Consider the following 18,248-nt stretch of genomic DNA (forward strand, 5'->3'; position numbering starts at 1 on the left):
TAGCAAAGTGCACTGACGACAACACATCGTCTCATAAAATAAGGAGGTAAAATCACTTGGGAAACCATGAGCCTTTCCCCTGAAAATGTCTGATGACTTCTTTCCCACCAGTTAGGAAACAAATTAAATTCTGAATGATACCTTGCATTCTGTATCTTGGTTCACAGCAGGTCTCTGCAGGGAATTAGACTTACTCTATTTTTATTTTTGCTCAACTTCTTGATTTTAAGTTATAGTATCACTTTAAAGAGAAGTAATTAATTGATGTTACAGACTAATCCATATGCCACCAAATCTGACCGAATGCAAATTAAACATGCCTCCATATGCCTTTCTCATTTGTTATTCTTTTATCCTGCTTTTTCACACGCACATTCTTTGTGTAGACATCTCCTCTTCTAATTTATTTTGCCAATCCACTCTATTTTTGTTGTAACTTGTAGTCATTATTTTTAATGTGTGTTATGCATGCATCACTTGAAAAGTCAAACGTTTCTACAAGACTGGTTATGAGAAACAGCTCCCACAACCCCACCCTCTGCTTCCTGCCCTCAGAGGTAACCACTGTCAACTCTTCACCCACTTTGCTCTGTTTTCCACCTCTGCTCTCTAGCTCACACAGCTACTTCTGAATTTTTCTAGAGTATTATCCACTGACTTCCCACTCCTCATGATTAAGATGTAGCTCTCCTGACCGTAACCCACCTCCCCTTCCCTACATCTCTCCTCCACAGCGACAGCATTCTGATTACATTAATAGTAAACAGGCTTCAATACAGCATCTTGAAACTTCAGGGCATACTCACTAGTAAGGTTTATCATACACCTTCTCTCCTATGCATACTTGGTTTTCTTTTGGTTACCAATCATCCTGTTCTTTATATTAGTATTAATTTTGTTTAAAGATTCATTTCTTTATTTTTGTCTATTTGAAAGGCAGAGAGACAGAGTCTCACCAATTCAGACTCAAACTCACCTTAAGGTACATAAAACTCTCAATTGTTCAATTTCATCTTTTTGAAAAAAAACTTTCTGGAATCTTACAACTTGCTCCAATCTGGCTGGTTGCTTCTTTCTGGGCCTAAAAAGATAAACTATATTCTGGAGATCTCCCTACATTATCGTCCCCGGGAATCTTTTCCCTGTTCTGCATCCATGGTTAGCCAGTTCTCAGGAATCCATACTCCTTGGTTTACACCTCATTTTTGTGGAGCACATCCTTTAGCGGATTCTCAGAATGGGTGCACAGGAGTACATTTCCCCCCAGTCTTTAATGTAGGAAAGTGGCTTTACTGCACTCTCACATTTAGTAGTTTAGCTGGGTGTTGGATCTGGGTGGGAAGCAATTTTTTCTCAGAACTTAGAAGGTACTGCCCATTGTTTTGCTTTTAGTGTTGCTATGGAGAAATCTGTAGCTATTCTAATTCCTGATTCTTTGTTGGAAATCTTTCTCAGTTCTACACGTCTGTGAGGTATTTCTCGTTCCCAGATTCTTAACATTTTTAGCAATGTATCTGAGTGTAGGTTTGTTTTTACTTCTGTAAGGCCTTCTATGGACTTCCCATCTTAAGACTCAGGTTTTTATTAGTGGAAACATTTTTCTAACTGCATTTTTTATTATTTCTCTTATTTTCTTTGTTCTCCTCTTTTTGAGATTTTGAAACTCTTGGGTCAGTTCTCTAATTTTCTTCAAATTTTCTCTCTTATTTTCTATTGCTGTCTTCTATTTTATGGGGCGATTTCTTCAACTTATCTTCCAACTTTTCTATTGAAGTTTACATCTTGGATATTACACTTTAATTTTTAATAGCTTCTCTCAAAAATTCTCTGAATTAAAATTGGCCCTCCTCATCAGTGGGCTCCACATTTGTGGATTCAACCAAATATTCAGAAAAATAGTGTCTTTATGGAACACAAGTAAACTTTTTCTTGTCATGATTCCCTCGCATTACAGTTCCACACCTATTTATATAGTAATATTGTAGTGGGCATGATAAATAATCCAGAGATGATTTAAAGTAAGCAAGAGGATGTGTGAAGGTTACATGCAAATACTGTGTCATTGTACACACAGGACTTGAGCATCTGTAACATTTAGTACCTGCTGGGCACAGGGAAACCTGCTACCAATCCTCTGTGGATACCGAGGGACAATCCTCTACTTTGTTTTCTGAGCTCTTGTCCCCACACAAGCTTATTCTCTCTCAGTTACTCACTTCTATTGTTTTCACGGTACCCTCTTTGAGTGTCTGGTGATTCTTGGTAGGATTGTTCATAACATAGTGTGAATTGACAAGCTAAGGAGTCTGTGTTAAGACAGGGCTTGCTAACGGAGGGGTCCACTGTAAAGTGAACTGGCTGCTTCCTCGAACCCTCAAGGGCAGTGCGTGTTGGGTCAGTGTGGCTTTTGCCTAGGGAGCACTCTGCCAACCTCCCGCCTGGAGGGTTATACTCACTGGCACTCTGGACAGCAAGCTGGGAGGCCCGAGTCTCCAGTGGGGCACTTCCATATATGCATCATCCCCTCACAGCAGGGCGGGCCCATGCTGCAGAGTGCCAGGTCTCCCTCAGCCCAGTCCCAGTCTGTTTTATACTGTTCAGGACTCTGCTCGCGTGCAGAAGAGAACTTAATTCTTCTTGAAGAAACTCCTGACCAATTCTCATGTCTTTGGTTCTATCTTCATCCTTTTGTTCAAGTTCCTGAGCTTCTAGAGGATTCTATAGTCTCAGTCAAGCTGCTTCTCTCTTTTTCCTACTGCTGACATAGGGGCCAGTGTTCTAAGGCTGCTTAGTTACCAACTGCTGTCTGCTCTCCAAGTAACAACACTTGGTTACCACTGTCTTCCCTCCTGTTTTCTTATTCTTTGAGGGCTTAAATCCCCTGATTTCCCCTGCAGTGGAGTTTCAAGAGGAACAGAGCTAAATGCTTACATTTAAGAAGCTATCTCTATAAACACAAGTCTCATTCTGATCTTTTACTAACTACCGATTCACAGTTCCTACATATTGGAAGAGAGAATGTCATGAATTCTTCCCTCCAAGGGCGGAGTACAGTCACGTGCACAAGGACCTTTCACTTGATAACGGGCCACATCAATGGCAGTGGTCCCCTAGCATCACACAGTCCGTAGGGCAGGCACGAGGCCTAGCAATGAGGATGCCAGTTAGGACATTTGCGTCCCCCATCCGAGGGCCTGGGTTTGACCCTTGCCTCGGGCTCCTGACTCCAGCTTTCTACCAGTGCAGGCCTTGGCAGGCAACAGGCGACGGCTCAGGTGACTGGGTTCCTGCCTCCCTGGAGGGAGACTTGGATGGGGCTCCCATTTGCAGCTTCAGCTTGGCCTCACCCTGGCCACTGCAGCATTGGGGAGCTAACTAGCAGATGGGAGCCATGCCTCTCTCACAATAAATGAATGAATACAAAGCGATGGCATGTCCCAGTGATGCTGCAGTCATCTTGGTTTGTGCAATGCTCCCACAACAAGAACCAAGGTGCCACATGGCTGTGTGTTGCTTCGTTTGCAGAGGAGGTGGCTGAGCACCAGGAAGCCGAGCGACCTGCCCAAGGACACACAAAGTTGCACAGCTATCACCGCACCTGTACTATGAGTCTGCAATAATCTCTCACCAAGGTTTTACAGCTGGTTGGTTCTTTCTAGTCTCAGACCACGTCAGCTACAGTGAGGTCCAGTTCTGCATCACCTTCACACCTGTGTGCACTTCCGGAGGGCAGGTGAGTTCTTCATATTACAGCATTAGGCACTGAACAGGTTAGGCCTTGTGGTTAAACGGGGAGTTCTTGTGATTGCTGGCTTACAACAACTTCAGATACAGCCAGATTTTCCCAGCTAACGGCGTGCTTTAGGTACGACCTTGATAAATATACACAAAGGATATCACAAAGCAACCAGCAAAACACTCTCATTTAGGTACACTTCTTAAAACAAACTGTGAAATAATTATTTTTAACTTTCCAGAAATACTCAGGCCTGCAACAGGCCCAGTTTGGTTTGTTTCAAGTATCATAATCTATTATTTGATATGATGTTCTTTATTAAATTTGAGAAAAGGCACAGACTTTGAGAAAAAGGCATTTGTAAGGGGGAAAAAGGACAGGGATTTGATAAAGATGCAACTTATTTTAAATTGATGCTACTTTTTTCCAGTGTGATACAGACCAAAGCCTTAAAATATTACTAAGTGATATTAATAAAATTAAGATACTTCGGATAGAAGGATGCATTTTAGCTGAGCGCTTTCTGAGTTTGGGCCCCACACGAGCCTTCCATAGATGCCGCGGCAGTGGAGGGGAAGGTGGACACTGTCCTTAAACACTTACAGATTCTTTTCTGCCCACAGTTCTGCTGTGGGAGCGGGAGCGGGAGATGTTGCTAAAGAAGGAATCCTTTTTAGTAGCAGAGGCAGGTGGGGAGCCGGTGAACTCTCTTCCTCCAGGCAAACTCTCAATGCTTGGAGACGAACTGATGTTTTTTGAACTTTGTCCTGTAAGGAAAAGTGAGTAGCAACAATGAAACACCGGACACGTTCCCTACGGTACTGGATCTACTGCTGGGAATAACTGATGGATTATGACATCACTTTATCTACAGTGTCAACACAATGGTCTGTGGAGTTCTAGGACAAATGAGTTTCAGGGATGAGAGTGGTGGCCAATTGTTTTCAAGCAATGAAGTACCTCTACAGTTTTCTATATGTAACTTACATAACAATAGTAATATGTAAGATGTAATTTGAATAATTGCACACACATAAACATAAAAAAGGCTAAAACATTCAGTTTTAAGAAATCAATCGCTTAAATGATTGGATTGTCCCTCACTCATGGAATCCTCCCTTAATTACAGAAATCAGAACTCATTACACTGCATATGGTGTTCGTAAAAGTACAAAATTGAAACCCATTCACAAAATTTTTCAGAGTTTCTTTCCTTTTCCTTCACTGCAGACTGGATGCATAGCCAGCCTCGGTCTGCCACAGAGGCTGGAAGCAGGACGTGTGCCGGCCCACAGGGCCTCTTTCTAGCTCTGTTCCCTCGTTGGAGCTGGTGCACGTGTCCCTGGCCGTGCCTTTTTTACGGACAGGATCTTGCCATAGCAAGGGCCCCCGTAGGTCCTGTGGAAGGGACGGCATGGTGTGGAAGCCACCCCACTGAACTGCTGCAGCTGGACTTCCCCAGGTCCTGTGGTTGCTGTGGGGGCTTAATGGCCCTGCAAATGACCTGGCAGTCATCCAGCCAGGAGTAACTGCTAAGGGTCAGACAGTCATGGGTGCAGGGAGGGAGACAGAGGGAACTAAAACTGTCAAAATTCCACTCCTTGTGGAGTTTACTTCCCGGTGAGGGGAGACAAAGATATTAGTAAGACACACAGGATTTTAAATGATGATGACTTCTGCTCGGAAAAAACGAAGGAGTAAAAGGGGATGTGAGTGCTAGCGGGAGGTACTGCAATTTTAATTAGGATGGTCAGTGAAGAGGCCGCTGAGGAACAGTGACATCTGAGCAAAAACTTGGAGAAGGCCCAGTACTAGTTTTGCAGAAAAGGTGACAGACAGCAGAGCAAAGCACCCCTGGCAGACTTCCTGTGTTCAAGGAAGAGCAAGACGCCAGTGTGGCCAAAGCTGATAGGGGGCGGAGATTGGGGGCAGCGGGAGCAGCTGAGGTTGGGAGCAAGCAGGGGATCAGAACAGGTGGGGCTTTGTAGACAACTTAAGGGCTTTTACTCCGAGAGGGGAAGCCATGGAACATCCTTGGAGGGGTTGAAGAGATGGGTGACAAGACTGGTTTACATTTTAAAAGGACCACTCAGGCTGCAGTGTTAAGAACAGAACTGGGGAGACAGGAAAGGCAAAAGCATAAGGAGGGAAATGCATTTTTGCTGCTGCAGAAATCCAAGCACCAAGAATGATCACAGCTTGGTGGGGCAACGCGGTCAGGCTCTGGACATAATGGGATTTACTGAGGAACCATGATGGGTAGGAGACAGAGAAGGGAGTCAAGTTTAATTCCACATTTTTTACCTAAGCAAGAAGAATGATGGAGCAGCTGTTTACTGAGACAGGAAAGAGTGGGGAGAAGCAGGTTTTAGGAGTAAGGTCAGCAGTTTAGTTTTAATCTTGATGATTTGGAGATGCCTAATCAGATTCCCAAGTAGCAGGGTCATGCAGGGAGGGAGGGAGAAGTGAGCCTGGACTTGAGGGGAGAGATCTGAGCTAGAGCTGGAAATTTGAATTGGTAGCACACAGACTCTAGTTAAAGGCTGGAAACCAAATGAGATCATCAACAGGGAGGGAATAAAGAGATAAGGGATTAGATGCAAAAACTGGTTCCTGGTTTAAAGGTCAGAGACATCACAAGAAAGCAGCAAAGCCGACTGAGAAACAGTAGCGGGAGGTAAGAAGAAAATCAAGTACAAAATAATAGATACTTCATAGTGTAATCTTCTTGAATCTTTTTTTTTTTTTTTTTTTTTGGACAGGCAGAGTGGACAGTGAGAGAGAGAGAGACAGGGAGAAAGGTCTTCCTTTGCCATTGGTTCACCCTCCAATGGCCGCCGTGGCCAGCGTGCTGCGGCCGGTGCACCGCGCTGATCCTAAGGCAGGAGTCAGGTGCTTCTCCTGGTCTCCCATGGGGTGCAGGGCCCAAGCACTTGGGCCATCCTCCACTGCACTCCTGGCCACAGCAGAGAGCTGGCCTGGAAGAGGAGTAACCGGGACAGAATCCGGCGCCCCGACCGGGACTAGAACCTGGTGTGCTGGCGCTGCAAAGCGGAGGATTAGCCTAGTGAGCCGCGGCGTCGGCCAATCTTCTTGAATCTTGGGTTATCAGATTCAAAAACATGACGCAAGAGCTGGTTGAATAATGATCTACTCCCAGTCTCCTGTCGCCGACTGCAAGACCACCACGTCCCACTGATGATGCCTCTGCATCAGACACAAAGGGTTCAGACTGTTTTTTTGCCTCTAAGAGTTCAGAACATAGGGGTAACAAGAATGTTGTCTTGGGGGCCAGTGCAGTAGCAGGTAAAGCTGCTGCCTGCAGTGTTGGCATCCTATATGGGCGCTGGTTCGCGTCCTGGCTGCTCCAATTCCAATCTAGCTCCTTCCTAATGGCCTAGGAAAGCAGCGGAGGACCTGAAGATGTTCCTGACTCCTGGCTTCAGACTGGCCCAGCTCCAGCTGCTGCGGACATTTGGGGAGTGGACCAGAGCATGGAGATCTCTCTTTCTCTCTGCCTCAGCCTCTCTGCCTTTCAAATAAATACATATTAAAAAAATAGCTTCTTAAAAAAAAAGAATGCCTCTTTCTCAGGAAAGAGCTACCACTTCTCATCCGGGTGACAGGAAAGTCAAGGCACACGCCACAGAGGAGGCACACAGACTTGAGTGCAGCTGTGTCCTCTTTAAGGAATACTTGTTGCATCAAGAAATGTGGCGAGTTGACAGCTTCTAGTCGTTAAGGCTGTGCAGGATCTGCCTCAGGTTTTGAACCAGGTTCACGCTCTTCTCAGGGTGACGACTGGTGGTAAAGGGCTTACCCATTTCCAGCCAACACAGCACTCTAATGGGAAATCTTGGTTGCAGTTTCCTGTTGAGCTGGTAGAGACTTTCGTGAGGTCTGTGTCACAGTCTGACACCATCCCTCTGTCCAGTCCCTCTTCCTCCTCTTTTCCTCTCACAGGTGCTGTTCCCCAATAAACCTTTCATACTTTTTACTCCATCTCGGGGTTAGTTTCCTGAATAATCCAACCTATCATGGGTAATGTTGGAGCTGCTTCTTTTTGAAAAATAAAAAAAAAGATTTATTTATTTATTTATTTATTTGAAAGGCAGAGAGAGTTACAGGGAGAGAGGGAAAGACAGAGACAGACACAGATCTTCCATCCATTGGTCCCCCCTTCCAAATGGCTGCCAGAGCTGGGACAGGATGAAGCTAGGAGCCTGGCATTCCATCTGGGTTTCCCACATTGGTGGCAGCTCACACAGCATGCCAGCATTGCAGGTGCAGCTTCCCCTGCCCTGCCCCAATGCCAGCCCCCAGAGCTGAGCCTTGGAGAATGGCAGAAGCGCCCCTGACAACCACGAATCTGCTTCTGTCTCTGTGGATTTGCCTTTTCTTGACACGTCATAGAAATGAAGTAACAATAGGTAGCCTTTTGTGACTGGCTTCTCTCTCTTGGCACAATGTTTTCAAGTTTCATTCACATTGTAGCATGCATCAGTGCTCCAGCTCTATCGCTAAGTAATATTCCATTGCACAGATATACCACATTTGGTTTATGCATTCATCAGTTGATGGGCATTTTGCCTGTATCCATTGTTTTTACAATTAGAAATAATGCTGCCAAGAACACTGATGTGAACATATGAGAACTTGTCAAAAACTTTGTGGAAAATGGCATTAAAAGATAAGTTTGGAGCAGGCACAGCGGCTCAGTGGGTTGGGCTACCATCTGGGATGCCAGCATTCTATACTGGAGTGCCAGATTGAATCTCTGCCACTCTGTGCTTCCAGTCCAGCGTCCTGCTAGTGTAGCTGGGAGGCAGGAGATGATGGCCCAAGAACTTGGGTTCCTGCCACTCATGTGGGAGACCCAGATGGGGTTCTGGGCTCCTGGCTTTGCACTGGTCCAGCTCTGGTTGCGTGGCTATTTGACTAGTGGATAGAAGATTAATTGATAGATCAGTCTCCCTTTTTCTTTCAAAGAAATGAATGAATACATATACACATAAATATTTTTTAAAAGGTCAAATTTCCATGTATGTGGGGATCTGCAAAAAGTTCATGGAAAATATGTATCATAAAAAATGAATGCCTAGATTTCAAAGGTTTTTTTTTTTTTTACACGAATGTAAACTTATCTTTTAAATCTGTTTTTCCATAAATGTTTTGAAGTGCCCTCATGTTTTCATGTCTCTCGGGAATGGAACTGCTGGGCCATTCTGGCAATTCTCTAACATTTGAGAAACTGCCCAGATGTTTTAAAAGTGATTGTATCATTTCATATTTCTATAAGCACTGTTAGGGTTTCAATTTCTCCACATCCCATCCACACTTCCTATTAGCCATGCTTTTGTAAGCTCTCTTAGTGGATGTGAAATCTTAGTGGATGTGATCTGTAATATCCCAATTAGTAACGAGGTTGAGAATTTTCATGTGCTTTTCAGACACTGGTATGTCTTCTTTGTTCAGATATTTTTCCCATTTTAAAAGCTGTGTTATTTTTATTGTTGAGTTACAAAGGTTATTCATGCATTCTGGGTATAAATCCTTTCTCAGATACAAGATTTCTAAAAATTTCTCCAATCTGTACATTCTCTTTTTACTTTCTTTTTATTTATTTATTTATTTATTTATTTTTGATAGGCAGAGTGGACAGTGAGAGAGAGAGAGAGAGAGAGAGAAAGGTCTTCCTTTGCCATTGGTTCACCCCCCAAATGGCTGCTGCAGCCGGTGCACCGCACTGATCTGAAGGCAGGAGCCAGGTGCTTCTCCTGGTCTCCCATGGGGTGCAGGGCCCAAGCACTTGGGCCATCCTCCACTGCACTCCCGGGCCAAAGCAGAGAGCTGGACTGGAAGAGGGGCAACTGGGACAGAATCCGGTGCCCCGACCGGGACTAGAACCCGGGGTGCCGGCGCTGCAGGCAGAGAATTAGCCAAGTGAGCCGCGGCGCTGGCCTTTACTTTCTTAATGTCCTTGAAGCTAACACGTTTTTATTTGGATGAAGCCCCATTTATCTATTTTTTCTTCTGTTCCTTATGATCATCGTGTCTTATATAAGAAATCACAGCCTAACCTGAGGTCATAAAGATTACTCCTGTTTCCCTGTGAGAGTGTTAAAGTTATAACTCTTGCATTCAAGTTCATGGTCCATTTTGAGTTAACTTTGTATACAGTGTGATACTACAATTTAATTATTTTGCATGTGGATATCCAGTTTTCCAGGGATTAGTTATAAAAAAAAAGAGTATTCTTGGGGCTGGCACTGTGGTGCAGTAGTAAGCTACTGGCATGCCATACGGGTCCCTGTTTGAGTCCTGGATATTCCAGTTCTGATCCAGCTCCCTGCTAATGGCCTGAGAAAGCAGTGGAAGACGGCCCTAGTGTTTGGACTCCTGCCACCCAGGTGAGAGACCCAGAAGAAGCTCCTGGCTCCTGGCTTTGGTCTGGCCCAGCCATGGTTATTGCAGCCATTTGGAGAGTGAACCAGCAGATGGAAGATCTGTCTCTGTCTCTCCCCTTATCCCTTTCAAATAAATAAATAAATCTTTAAAAAAAAAAGAAGCCAGAAAGAGTATTTTTTCGACACTGAATGACCTTGGCACACTTGCTGAAAATCAATTTGCCATAAATGTTAAGGATTTATTTCTATACTCAAAACTGTATTCCATTTATACACAACTATCTTTATTCCACTATCATGCAGGGTGGGCCAGTCCAAAGCCAGGAGCCAGGAACTCCATCTGGGTCTGCAACATGGGCGGCAGGGGCCCAGGCACTTGAGCCATCACTGTTGCTTCCCAGGGTCTGCAGGAACCTGGAGCCGGGAGCAGAGCTGGGACCGTAAGTCGGGCATATTTCAGCCACCATTCACTCAGATATTCCTCTGCCCTTCTTTCTCCCCTAGGAGTCCCACTGCCTCTGCTGTGTATTGTGAGGGGGTCCTGCGTGTCTCATTCTCCTGTGCCTTTCTGTGCCTCAGACTGGGTGACTCAGAAGGCAGCTCCAACCTGTTGGTTCAAACCCACTGCTGAGCCCCTGTTTACACTTTCCAACTCCAGATTATCTACTTGGTTATTTTAAAACTCTCTCTCTTCACTGGTATACGCTATGTGGTAGAATGCTGTTCTTACTCTTTCCTTTCTTCTTAAATGCAGCTACCCCGTTCTCTGAACACAAAGTAGCTGATTTCAAGTCTGTATCTAGTGAATGCAGTCAGTATGGGAGCTGCCTCGCAGTCTGTGCTGGCTACTTTAGCCCTTGGTCATGGGCTATACTTTCCTGATTTTTGTTTTCAGGCCTCATAATTTTTACTGAAAACTAGCATTTTCAAAACAGAATGTGCAGTGGGCATGATGCTGTGGCATGACAGGTAAAGCTTTTGCCTACATGGGCACCGCTTCAAGACCTGGCTGCTCCACTTCTAATCCAACTCCCTCCTAATGTGCCTGGGAAAGCAGTGGAAGATAGCCCAAGTCTTTGGTCCCTGCACCCACATGGGAGACCTGGAAGAAGCTCCTGGCTTTGGTTTGGCCCAGCGCTGGCCATTGTAGCCATGTGGGAAGTGAATCAGCAGAGGAAAGATCTCTCTGTCTGCCTTTCAAAAAAAAAAATCTTTAAAAAAATAATATAACGTGCAGGTCTGGAAATCAGATACCCCCTCCCCCCACTTTGTTTTTCTTGGTGTTTGCTCTTGTCTCATTCTGTATAGTCTAAATCCCTTGTTCTGTCTGGCCACTGAAGTCTACCTTGACCCTGAAGGGCCATGTGTGTTGGAGTGTGCCTAAGTCAACTCACAACTGTCCTGTAGCCTTCATCCCCACCTATTCAGAGCTTCGAGTCCATCCAGAATCCATTAAGCCCTTCCCAAGCACTTCTGAGCATGTGTGCAATATCACACATACATATGGCTTTCCAGAATACCGGGAAACTGTCAGAGCTGTTCAAAGCCCCCTGTGGATATCTTGTTAACAAGATTTTCCTTTTAACTTTTTGGTCAGCATCTGGTTTTCCTGGTAAGTTTCTGCAGCTGTGGTTTTTAAAAATCGCCACTGATTATTTCCACAGACACCTAGGGTTTTGCACTTAGCAAGCTCTGAATAAAGTTAAAGAAGACCAGCCACATGAGGGAGGGTTTTTTGGAGACCTGCCACACAGGTCAAACAGTGACAATTCACTGGGGATGGGACTTTCAGGAGGCTCCAGATCCATTCTGTTTTTCCTTCCCTGGTAGCAAGGCTACTGATTTATTTTTTTAAGATTTATTTATTTCAAAGGTAGAGTTACAGACAGTACAGATAGGGATATCTATTTATCTGTATCTATCTATTTATCTATCTCTATATCTATAGAGAAAAAATCTTCCATTTGCTGGTTGACTCTCCAAATGGTCACACCAGCCAGGGCTGAGCCAGGCTGGAACCAGAGCTTGGAGCTCTGCCTGTGTCTTCCATGTGAGTTGTCTTCTGCTGCTTCCCCAGATGTATTAGCAGGGAGCTGGACTGAAAGAGGAACCAGAGCTAATGTGAGATGCCAGCCTCACAGGTGGTAGCTTAACATGATGCATGTGACACTGGCCCCAAGACTACTGATTTTTTATTTTTTTATTTGACAGATAGTTAGTGAGAGAGAGAGAGAGAGAGAGAGAGAAAGGTCTTCCTTCTGTTGGTTCACCCCCAAAATGGCCGCTAAGGCTGGCGCGCTGTGCCAATCAGAAGCCAGGAGCCAGGTGCTTCCTCCCAGTCTCCCATGGGGTGCAGGGCCCAAGCACTTGGGCCATCCTCCACTGCCTTCCTGGGCCACAGCAGAGAGCTGGACTGGAAGAGGGCTAACCAGGACAGAATCTGGCGCCCCAACCGGAGTGAGCTGCAGCGCCGGCCAAGACTACTGATTTTTAAGATTACTGCAGAGCTGGGGAGAGGGGTATGGGAGGAGAACAAGTTAAATCACCACAAAGTTCACTGCTGCCATTCATTCAGCTATTTTTTCCTTCAATAAATACTCCTCAGATTGTTGTCACCTTCGGCTGATTTGAGTTCTGAAAAAATTGATTTTGATCGTTTTTGTTAGTTTTTGTTGTCTGTGTAGAAGAACAATGTATTGGTAGGCTTTCCAGTGCTTCAGAATCCCTGAGAGGCTGACTTGTAAAGAAGAGGTTTATTTTCACTCACAGTCAGGCAGCCCTTTGGTCTGGTGTCTGATGAGGACCACAGGAAGCAGAGAGTGAGCAGCGAGGCCCAGCTGAGCTTTTACAACCAATCAGCTCTGAGAACTACCCCCCAAAGCAAACCCAACAACTCACCTAGAGATCCGCCTACCTCCTAAATGACATCATGAGATCAAGCCTCACCCTAATCCATTCACCATTAATGCAAGACCACAGTACACGGACCTTCGGGAGACACCCAAACTAACAGCAGCAAACATTTTTACAGGTTTTACTCCGTTGTTCCAAAAATGCTTCCCTCTGTGACTTGCTTTTTTTGAACTTGGGCTTGGCAATGTGTCTATCGCACATATAAAGTCTACCTTTTTAATAGCTGTAGACTCCTGAACATACATGCAGTCTTTTCTTTCTTTTTTTTTTTTCAATTTTGGCCACTTAAAAAAATAGCAATTAACATTTCAGAGAGGTATACCTTTAAGCACAAATAGTTGGCTATTTCTATGTTATATTTATACAAAATGGAACTTCCTCTAAATATTAGGTAGGAAGCTAGAAATTAGCCTAATGTGTGTGAGAGGGGTCTGAGGAAACCAGTATCCACAAAAGTTCACTTTGGAAGCAGCCCAGTATCTACACTTCAGAGTCCTGCCCAGACCCTGATAACCTGACAGGTGGTCCCAGCCCTTCCCCCAAGGAAAGCTCCCAGGAGAATTCTCTCTCCTCAGGACCAAAGGGTTACCTGGCCCCGTAACACTGGGCAATAAAACCATTGGGAAGCTCCTTTGCCTGGCACCAGGGCTCCCCACACCAGGGAAGGAATTTTCTAATTTACACTCTGCAAACCCTTGGTCCTGGAGGAGAAGGGGAAGGGGGTAAAAGGAGACTCCCTTACAAACCAGGAGCCCAGCAAAGCCTGCGTGCTCAGCTCTCTGCTCTCTGCCCAGCCGCCCGCATGGCCTGCCAGGTGTACTCTCTCCATTCAACCATGTAACCTTCCTCGCCCCCAGTCCAAGTGACTCTCTCTGTCCCTTCCATCTGACGGATGCCCTGTCCCCAGTAAAACCTTAGGACTTTGCTCTCTGTCTCACTCCTGAATTCTTTCCTGTGTGAAGACGAGAACCGCATGACTTCTCTCTGGTGACATAACTACATGTGCATTTTAAAATGTAGACAAATGATTCTAAATTTCCTTCTCCTGGGACTGTTACCAATTAAAAACCCACCAAGAGCACTTGTTGCCCATCATCTTTGCTGGGACTGGACATGATGGTATTCCACATAGGTACCTATGTGTTCATTTACCTGTAAATGTAAACATAACAGGACATATCTTTATTCATATATTTATCTACTTGGTTAATCAGATGGATGGGGACTTCACTGTGACAGCTTAAAGTTTCCTAATAACCAGTGAGGCTGTGTATCTTTTAACATACTTATAGGCTGTTGGAAGGTCCTAAGTGAATTATTTATTTTACTTTTCAAAACTGATTTAGGGGGATGCTTTCTAACTTCTGGAGATTAACATATATATGTTAGCTTGTATGTAAATGTTCATATATATGTGATATGTTAATAATATGAGAGGGAGAAAGGATGAAGAGACAGAGGACAGAGTATGTGTCTATCTTTTAGAGTTTTGCTTAGGAAGGCATTTCTCAGGTGAGTGTAATAGTGGAATATACTTTGGATATTTGTCATAAATCTATGCTTTTTCCTTTCTTTCATGAATTTCTCTTTTCATCCATTTCCCATGTGTTTGGAATTCTACTCCCCTAGCCAGTGGCTTTTACTGCCCTGGGTGTGAGTGGAAGATGCTGCTAACACAAAGCGATGCTTGCTCAGCTCTGAAGTTCCAATTCCTTTTAAAAGTTCACAGAACAAAAGAAAATCCTAAGCAGTAAAAAGTATTTTGATTCACAAGAACATGTCTTTTTCATAAAACAAAATGAAAAAACTTCCATTTCTAAGTTTATATGATTGAATTCAAAGTTTGGATCATCCACCTAAACTCTATGGAGTTGGTGACTTTTTCAAGATTTTACTCATTTATTTATTGAGAAGCAGAGTTAGAGAGAGAGAGAGAGAGAGAGGGAGAGGGAGAGGGAGATATCTTCTATTTTCTGGTTCACTCCCCAAATGGCCACAATGGCCAGAGCTGGGCCGATTCAAAGCCGGAAGCCAGGAGCTTCTTCCAGGTCTCCCACAGGTGTGCAGGAGTCCCAGGGCTTAGACCTCCTCTGCCGCCTGCCCAACCCACAGGTAAAGGCTGGATTGGAAGAGGAACAGCCAATGAGGTAGGCAGGTGCACAGGATAAAACTGATCGGGTTTGGGAGCTGGAAGACCACGCCTTCGCCATGCCCCTGTGTGACCTCCTGCCCTACCTGACCACACCTGGGTGCCCACCTGCCATCAGTAACCACTCCCCTTCAAAAATATATATAAAAGGCAAGGAGCGCCCCAAAAGCGCTCTCAGCCTGTTTTGTTGCCAGTGATAAGTGTGGACAGCTGCTCACAACGCTGCTGCACATGGTTTCTGACCTGCTTTCTGCTTGGGACGGACTCCAGCCTAACCTCCAGATTTTCCCTTCTCCTTAGATTAGACTAACACCCTCACTCTCCTATGCATCTTTCTCACCGAAGAAAAGTTTATAACGTATCATGCTGCCTTGCTCATTTATGACGGTATTCAGAATTCTTCTCTGAATATTCGGCAAGAACCCACACAGGCTTATTAGTATTGGGAATTTATCAATAAGCACACGGTGATATCATATGGCACCCCATATACCGATTTCACCAGGACACGAACCGGTGCCCATACGGGATGCCAGCGCTGCAGGTGGAGACAGCCTACTCTGCCCTGGTTAATGACATTTTATTTTATTTTTTTTTAAACTTTTATTTATTTTAAAGGTACTAGTATGATGCCTTTTGAATTTTCTGTTTTTTGTTTGTTCTTGAATCAATTTTGATAATTCATATCTTCTTTTTAAAAGTCATGTATGTGGCAGGCAGAATCATGCCCACTCCCTTAATTTTCCAAGCGTATTAATTTCACCTGCCATGGCAAGACAGACTCTGCAGGTGTTATTCAAGGTTACAGACCCTGAGACGGAGGGGATATCTTGGGTTATCACAAGAATCCTTATAGTAGCAGAAGGGGAGAAGTCACAGAGATGTGACTGGCTTGGTATTGCTGACCTTGAAAGTGGAGAGATGGTGACCGGAGCCAAGGAATAAGGCAGCCTGCAGCGCCTGGGAAGGGTCCTCAGCTGACGGCCAGCAGGGATCTGGGCCCCTTGGCCTCCGGTCACAAGGAACTGAATTGTGCCGGCGCTGAAATGAGAAGGGAACAGACCCTGCCCCGGAGTCTCTGACACCTACTCAAGTTTTAGTCTGATGAGACGTGTGCCAGACTTCTACCCTACAACCCTACAGAACTGCTACAAACTAAACTGGGGTTGTTCAACCATTATATTTGTGTGTGTGTGTTTTTTTTTTAAGCCAGCAGGAAGAAAACGTAGTCCAGATTTTCAACTTATAAAGTTATATCTAATAGTGCTTTTTTATTGTTTAAAATATATTGCACTAAGTTCCACATTTTTAAAGATTTATCTGAAAGGCAGAGGGGCCAGTGCTGTAGCATAGTGGGTAAAGTCACCGCCTGCAATGCCGGCATCCCATATGGGTGCCAGTTCAAGTCCCAGCTGCTCCACTTTTGATTCTGATCTCTGCTATGGCCCAAGTCCTTGGGAACCTGCACCCACGTGGGAGACTGGGAAGAAGCTCCTGGCTCTTGCCTTCGGATTGGCACAGCTCCGGCCACTGCGGCCAGTTGGGGAGTGAACCAGCGGATTGAAGATCTCTCTCTCTTTCTCTCTCTCTCTCTCTGCCTCTCCTTTCTCTGTGTAACTCTGACTTTCAAATAAATAAATCTTTAAAAAAAAAGAAGAAAAAGAAAAAAAAAAGAAAAAAAGAAAGGCAGAGTGACAGGGAGAGAGAGAGAGAGAAGATCTTCTACCTATTGGTTTTTTCCCCAAATTGCCACAGTGATTGGGTTTGGTCTAAAGCCAGGAGCCCAGAACTCTAACCAGGTCTCCCATGGGTTGGCATGGGGCCTTAGTGCTTGGGCCATCCTCCACTGCTTTCTCAGGTGCATTAGCAAGGAGCTGGACTGGAAGTGGAGCAGCTGGGACTGGAATCAGTGCTCTGATATGGGATGCTAGCGTCACAGGCAGCCACTCAAACCACTGTGCCACAACACCAGCCCCGAGTCTGTTATAATGAAAACCAAATCTCAACTTTTTTATCTCAGTTGTACCATGATTCTTTTTCTTTTATTTTCTTTCTTTTTTTTTTTTTGACAGGCAGAGTGGACAGTGAGAGAGACAGAGAGAAAGGTCTTCCTTTGCCGTTGGTTCACCCTCCAAGGCGCGCTGTGGCCAGTGCGTCGCGCAGCTGGTTCACTCCCCTAGAAAGCTCCAACAGCCAAGGCTGGATCAGGCTGAAGCCAGGAGCTTCCTCCAGGTCTCCCACATGGGTGCAGGGCCCCAAGCACTTGGACAATCTTCCACTGCTCTCCCAGGCCATTAGCAGGGAGCTATATCAGATGTGGAACAGCCAGGACTCGAACTAGAGTCTATCTGGGATGCTGGCATCACAGGCAGCAGCTTTACCCACTATGCCACAAAGTCAGCCCCTTTTTTAGATCTATTTATTTATTTTTTAAATCAGAGTTAGAGAGAGAGAGAGAGAGAATCTTGCATCAGCTGGTTCACTCCCCAAATGGCTGCAAGCCAGGGCCAGGCTGAAGCCAGGAGTTCTTTTTGATCTCCCACATGGGTGTAGGGGCCTGAGTACTTGAACCATCCATCCTCGGCTGTTTTCCCAGGCCATTAGCTGGGATCTGACTCAGAAGCGCAGCAGCTCAAACCAGCACCCATATAGGATGCTGGCAGCACAAGTGGTGGCTTAACCCACTGAGCCACAGTGCTGGGCCCCCCTCACATTCATCCTTGATCAGACTCACTCAGTGTTGGACCACTTTGCTGTTTTTAAAGAACTAACCTTTTCAGTTTCACTTGATGTATCTGTTTTGTTATGTATTGTTAATCTCTTCTTGTATCATTATTCATCTTTTACTTTATTATTTTATTTTTATTTTATTTTTTGACAGGCAGAGTGGACAGTGAGAGAGAGAGAAAGATCTTCCTTTGCCGTTGGTTCACCCTCCAATGGCCGCCGTGGCCGGCGTACCACGCTGATCTGAAGGCAGGAGCCAGGTGCTTATCCTGGTCTCCCATGGGGTGCAGGGCCCAAGCACCTGGGCCATCCTCCA

At 45.1% G+C, this 18,248-nt stretch overlaps 1 protein-coding gene across 18 annotated transcripts in view; it reads right to left on the reverse strand.

Annotated features, from left to right (window-relative positions):
* The window catches only part of TBC1D5 (TBC1 domain family member 5), a 605,221-nt gene that overhangs the window by 44,095 nt on the left and 542,878 nt on the right, over nucleotides 1-18,248 (reverse strand). For all 18 annotated transcript variants that reach the window (XM_089332288.1, XM_070072843.2, XM_017346738.4 and 15 more), the window contains one exon: nucleotides 4,340-4,503. In XM_089332288.1, coding sequence (XP_089188414.1) covers nucleotides 4,340-4,503 — 164 coding nt within the window. The remainder of the gene's footprint in view (nucleotides 1-4,339; nucleotides 4,504-18,248) is intronic.

The sequence above is a fragment of the Oryctolagus cuniculus genome, chromosome 4 (assembly GCF_051225735.1).
Source record: "Oryctolagus cuniculus isolate XC-2025 breed Fujian yellow rabbit chromosome 4, ASM5122573v1, whole genome shotgun sequence".
Taxonomy (NCBI): domain Eukaryota; kingdom Metazoa; phylum Chordata; class Mammalia; order Lagomorpha; family Leporidae; genus Oryctolagus; species Oryctolagus cuniculus.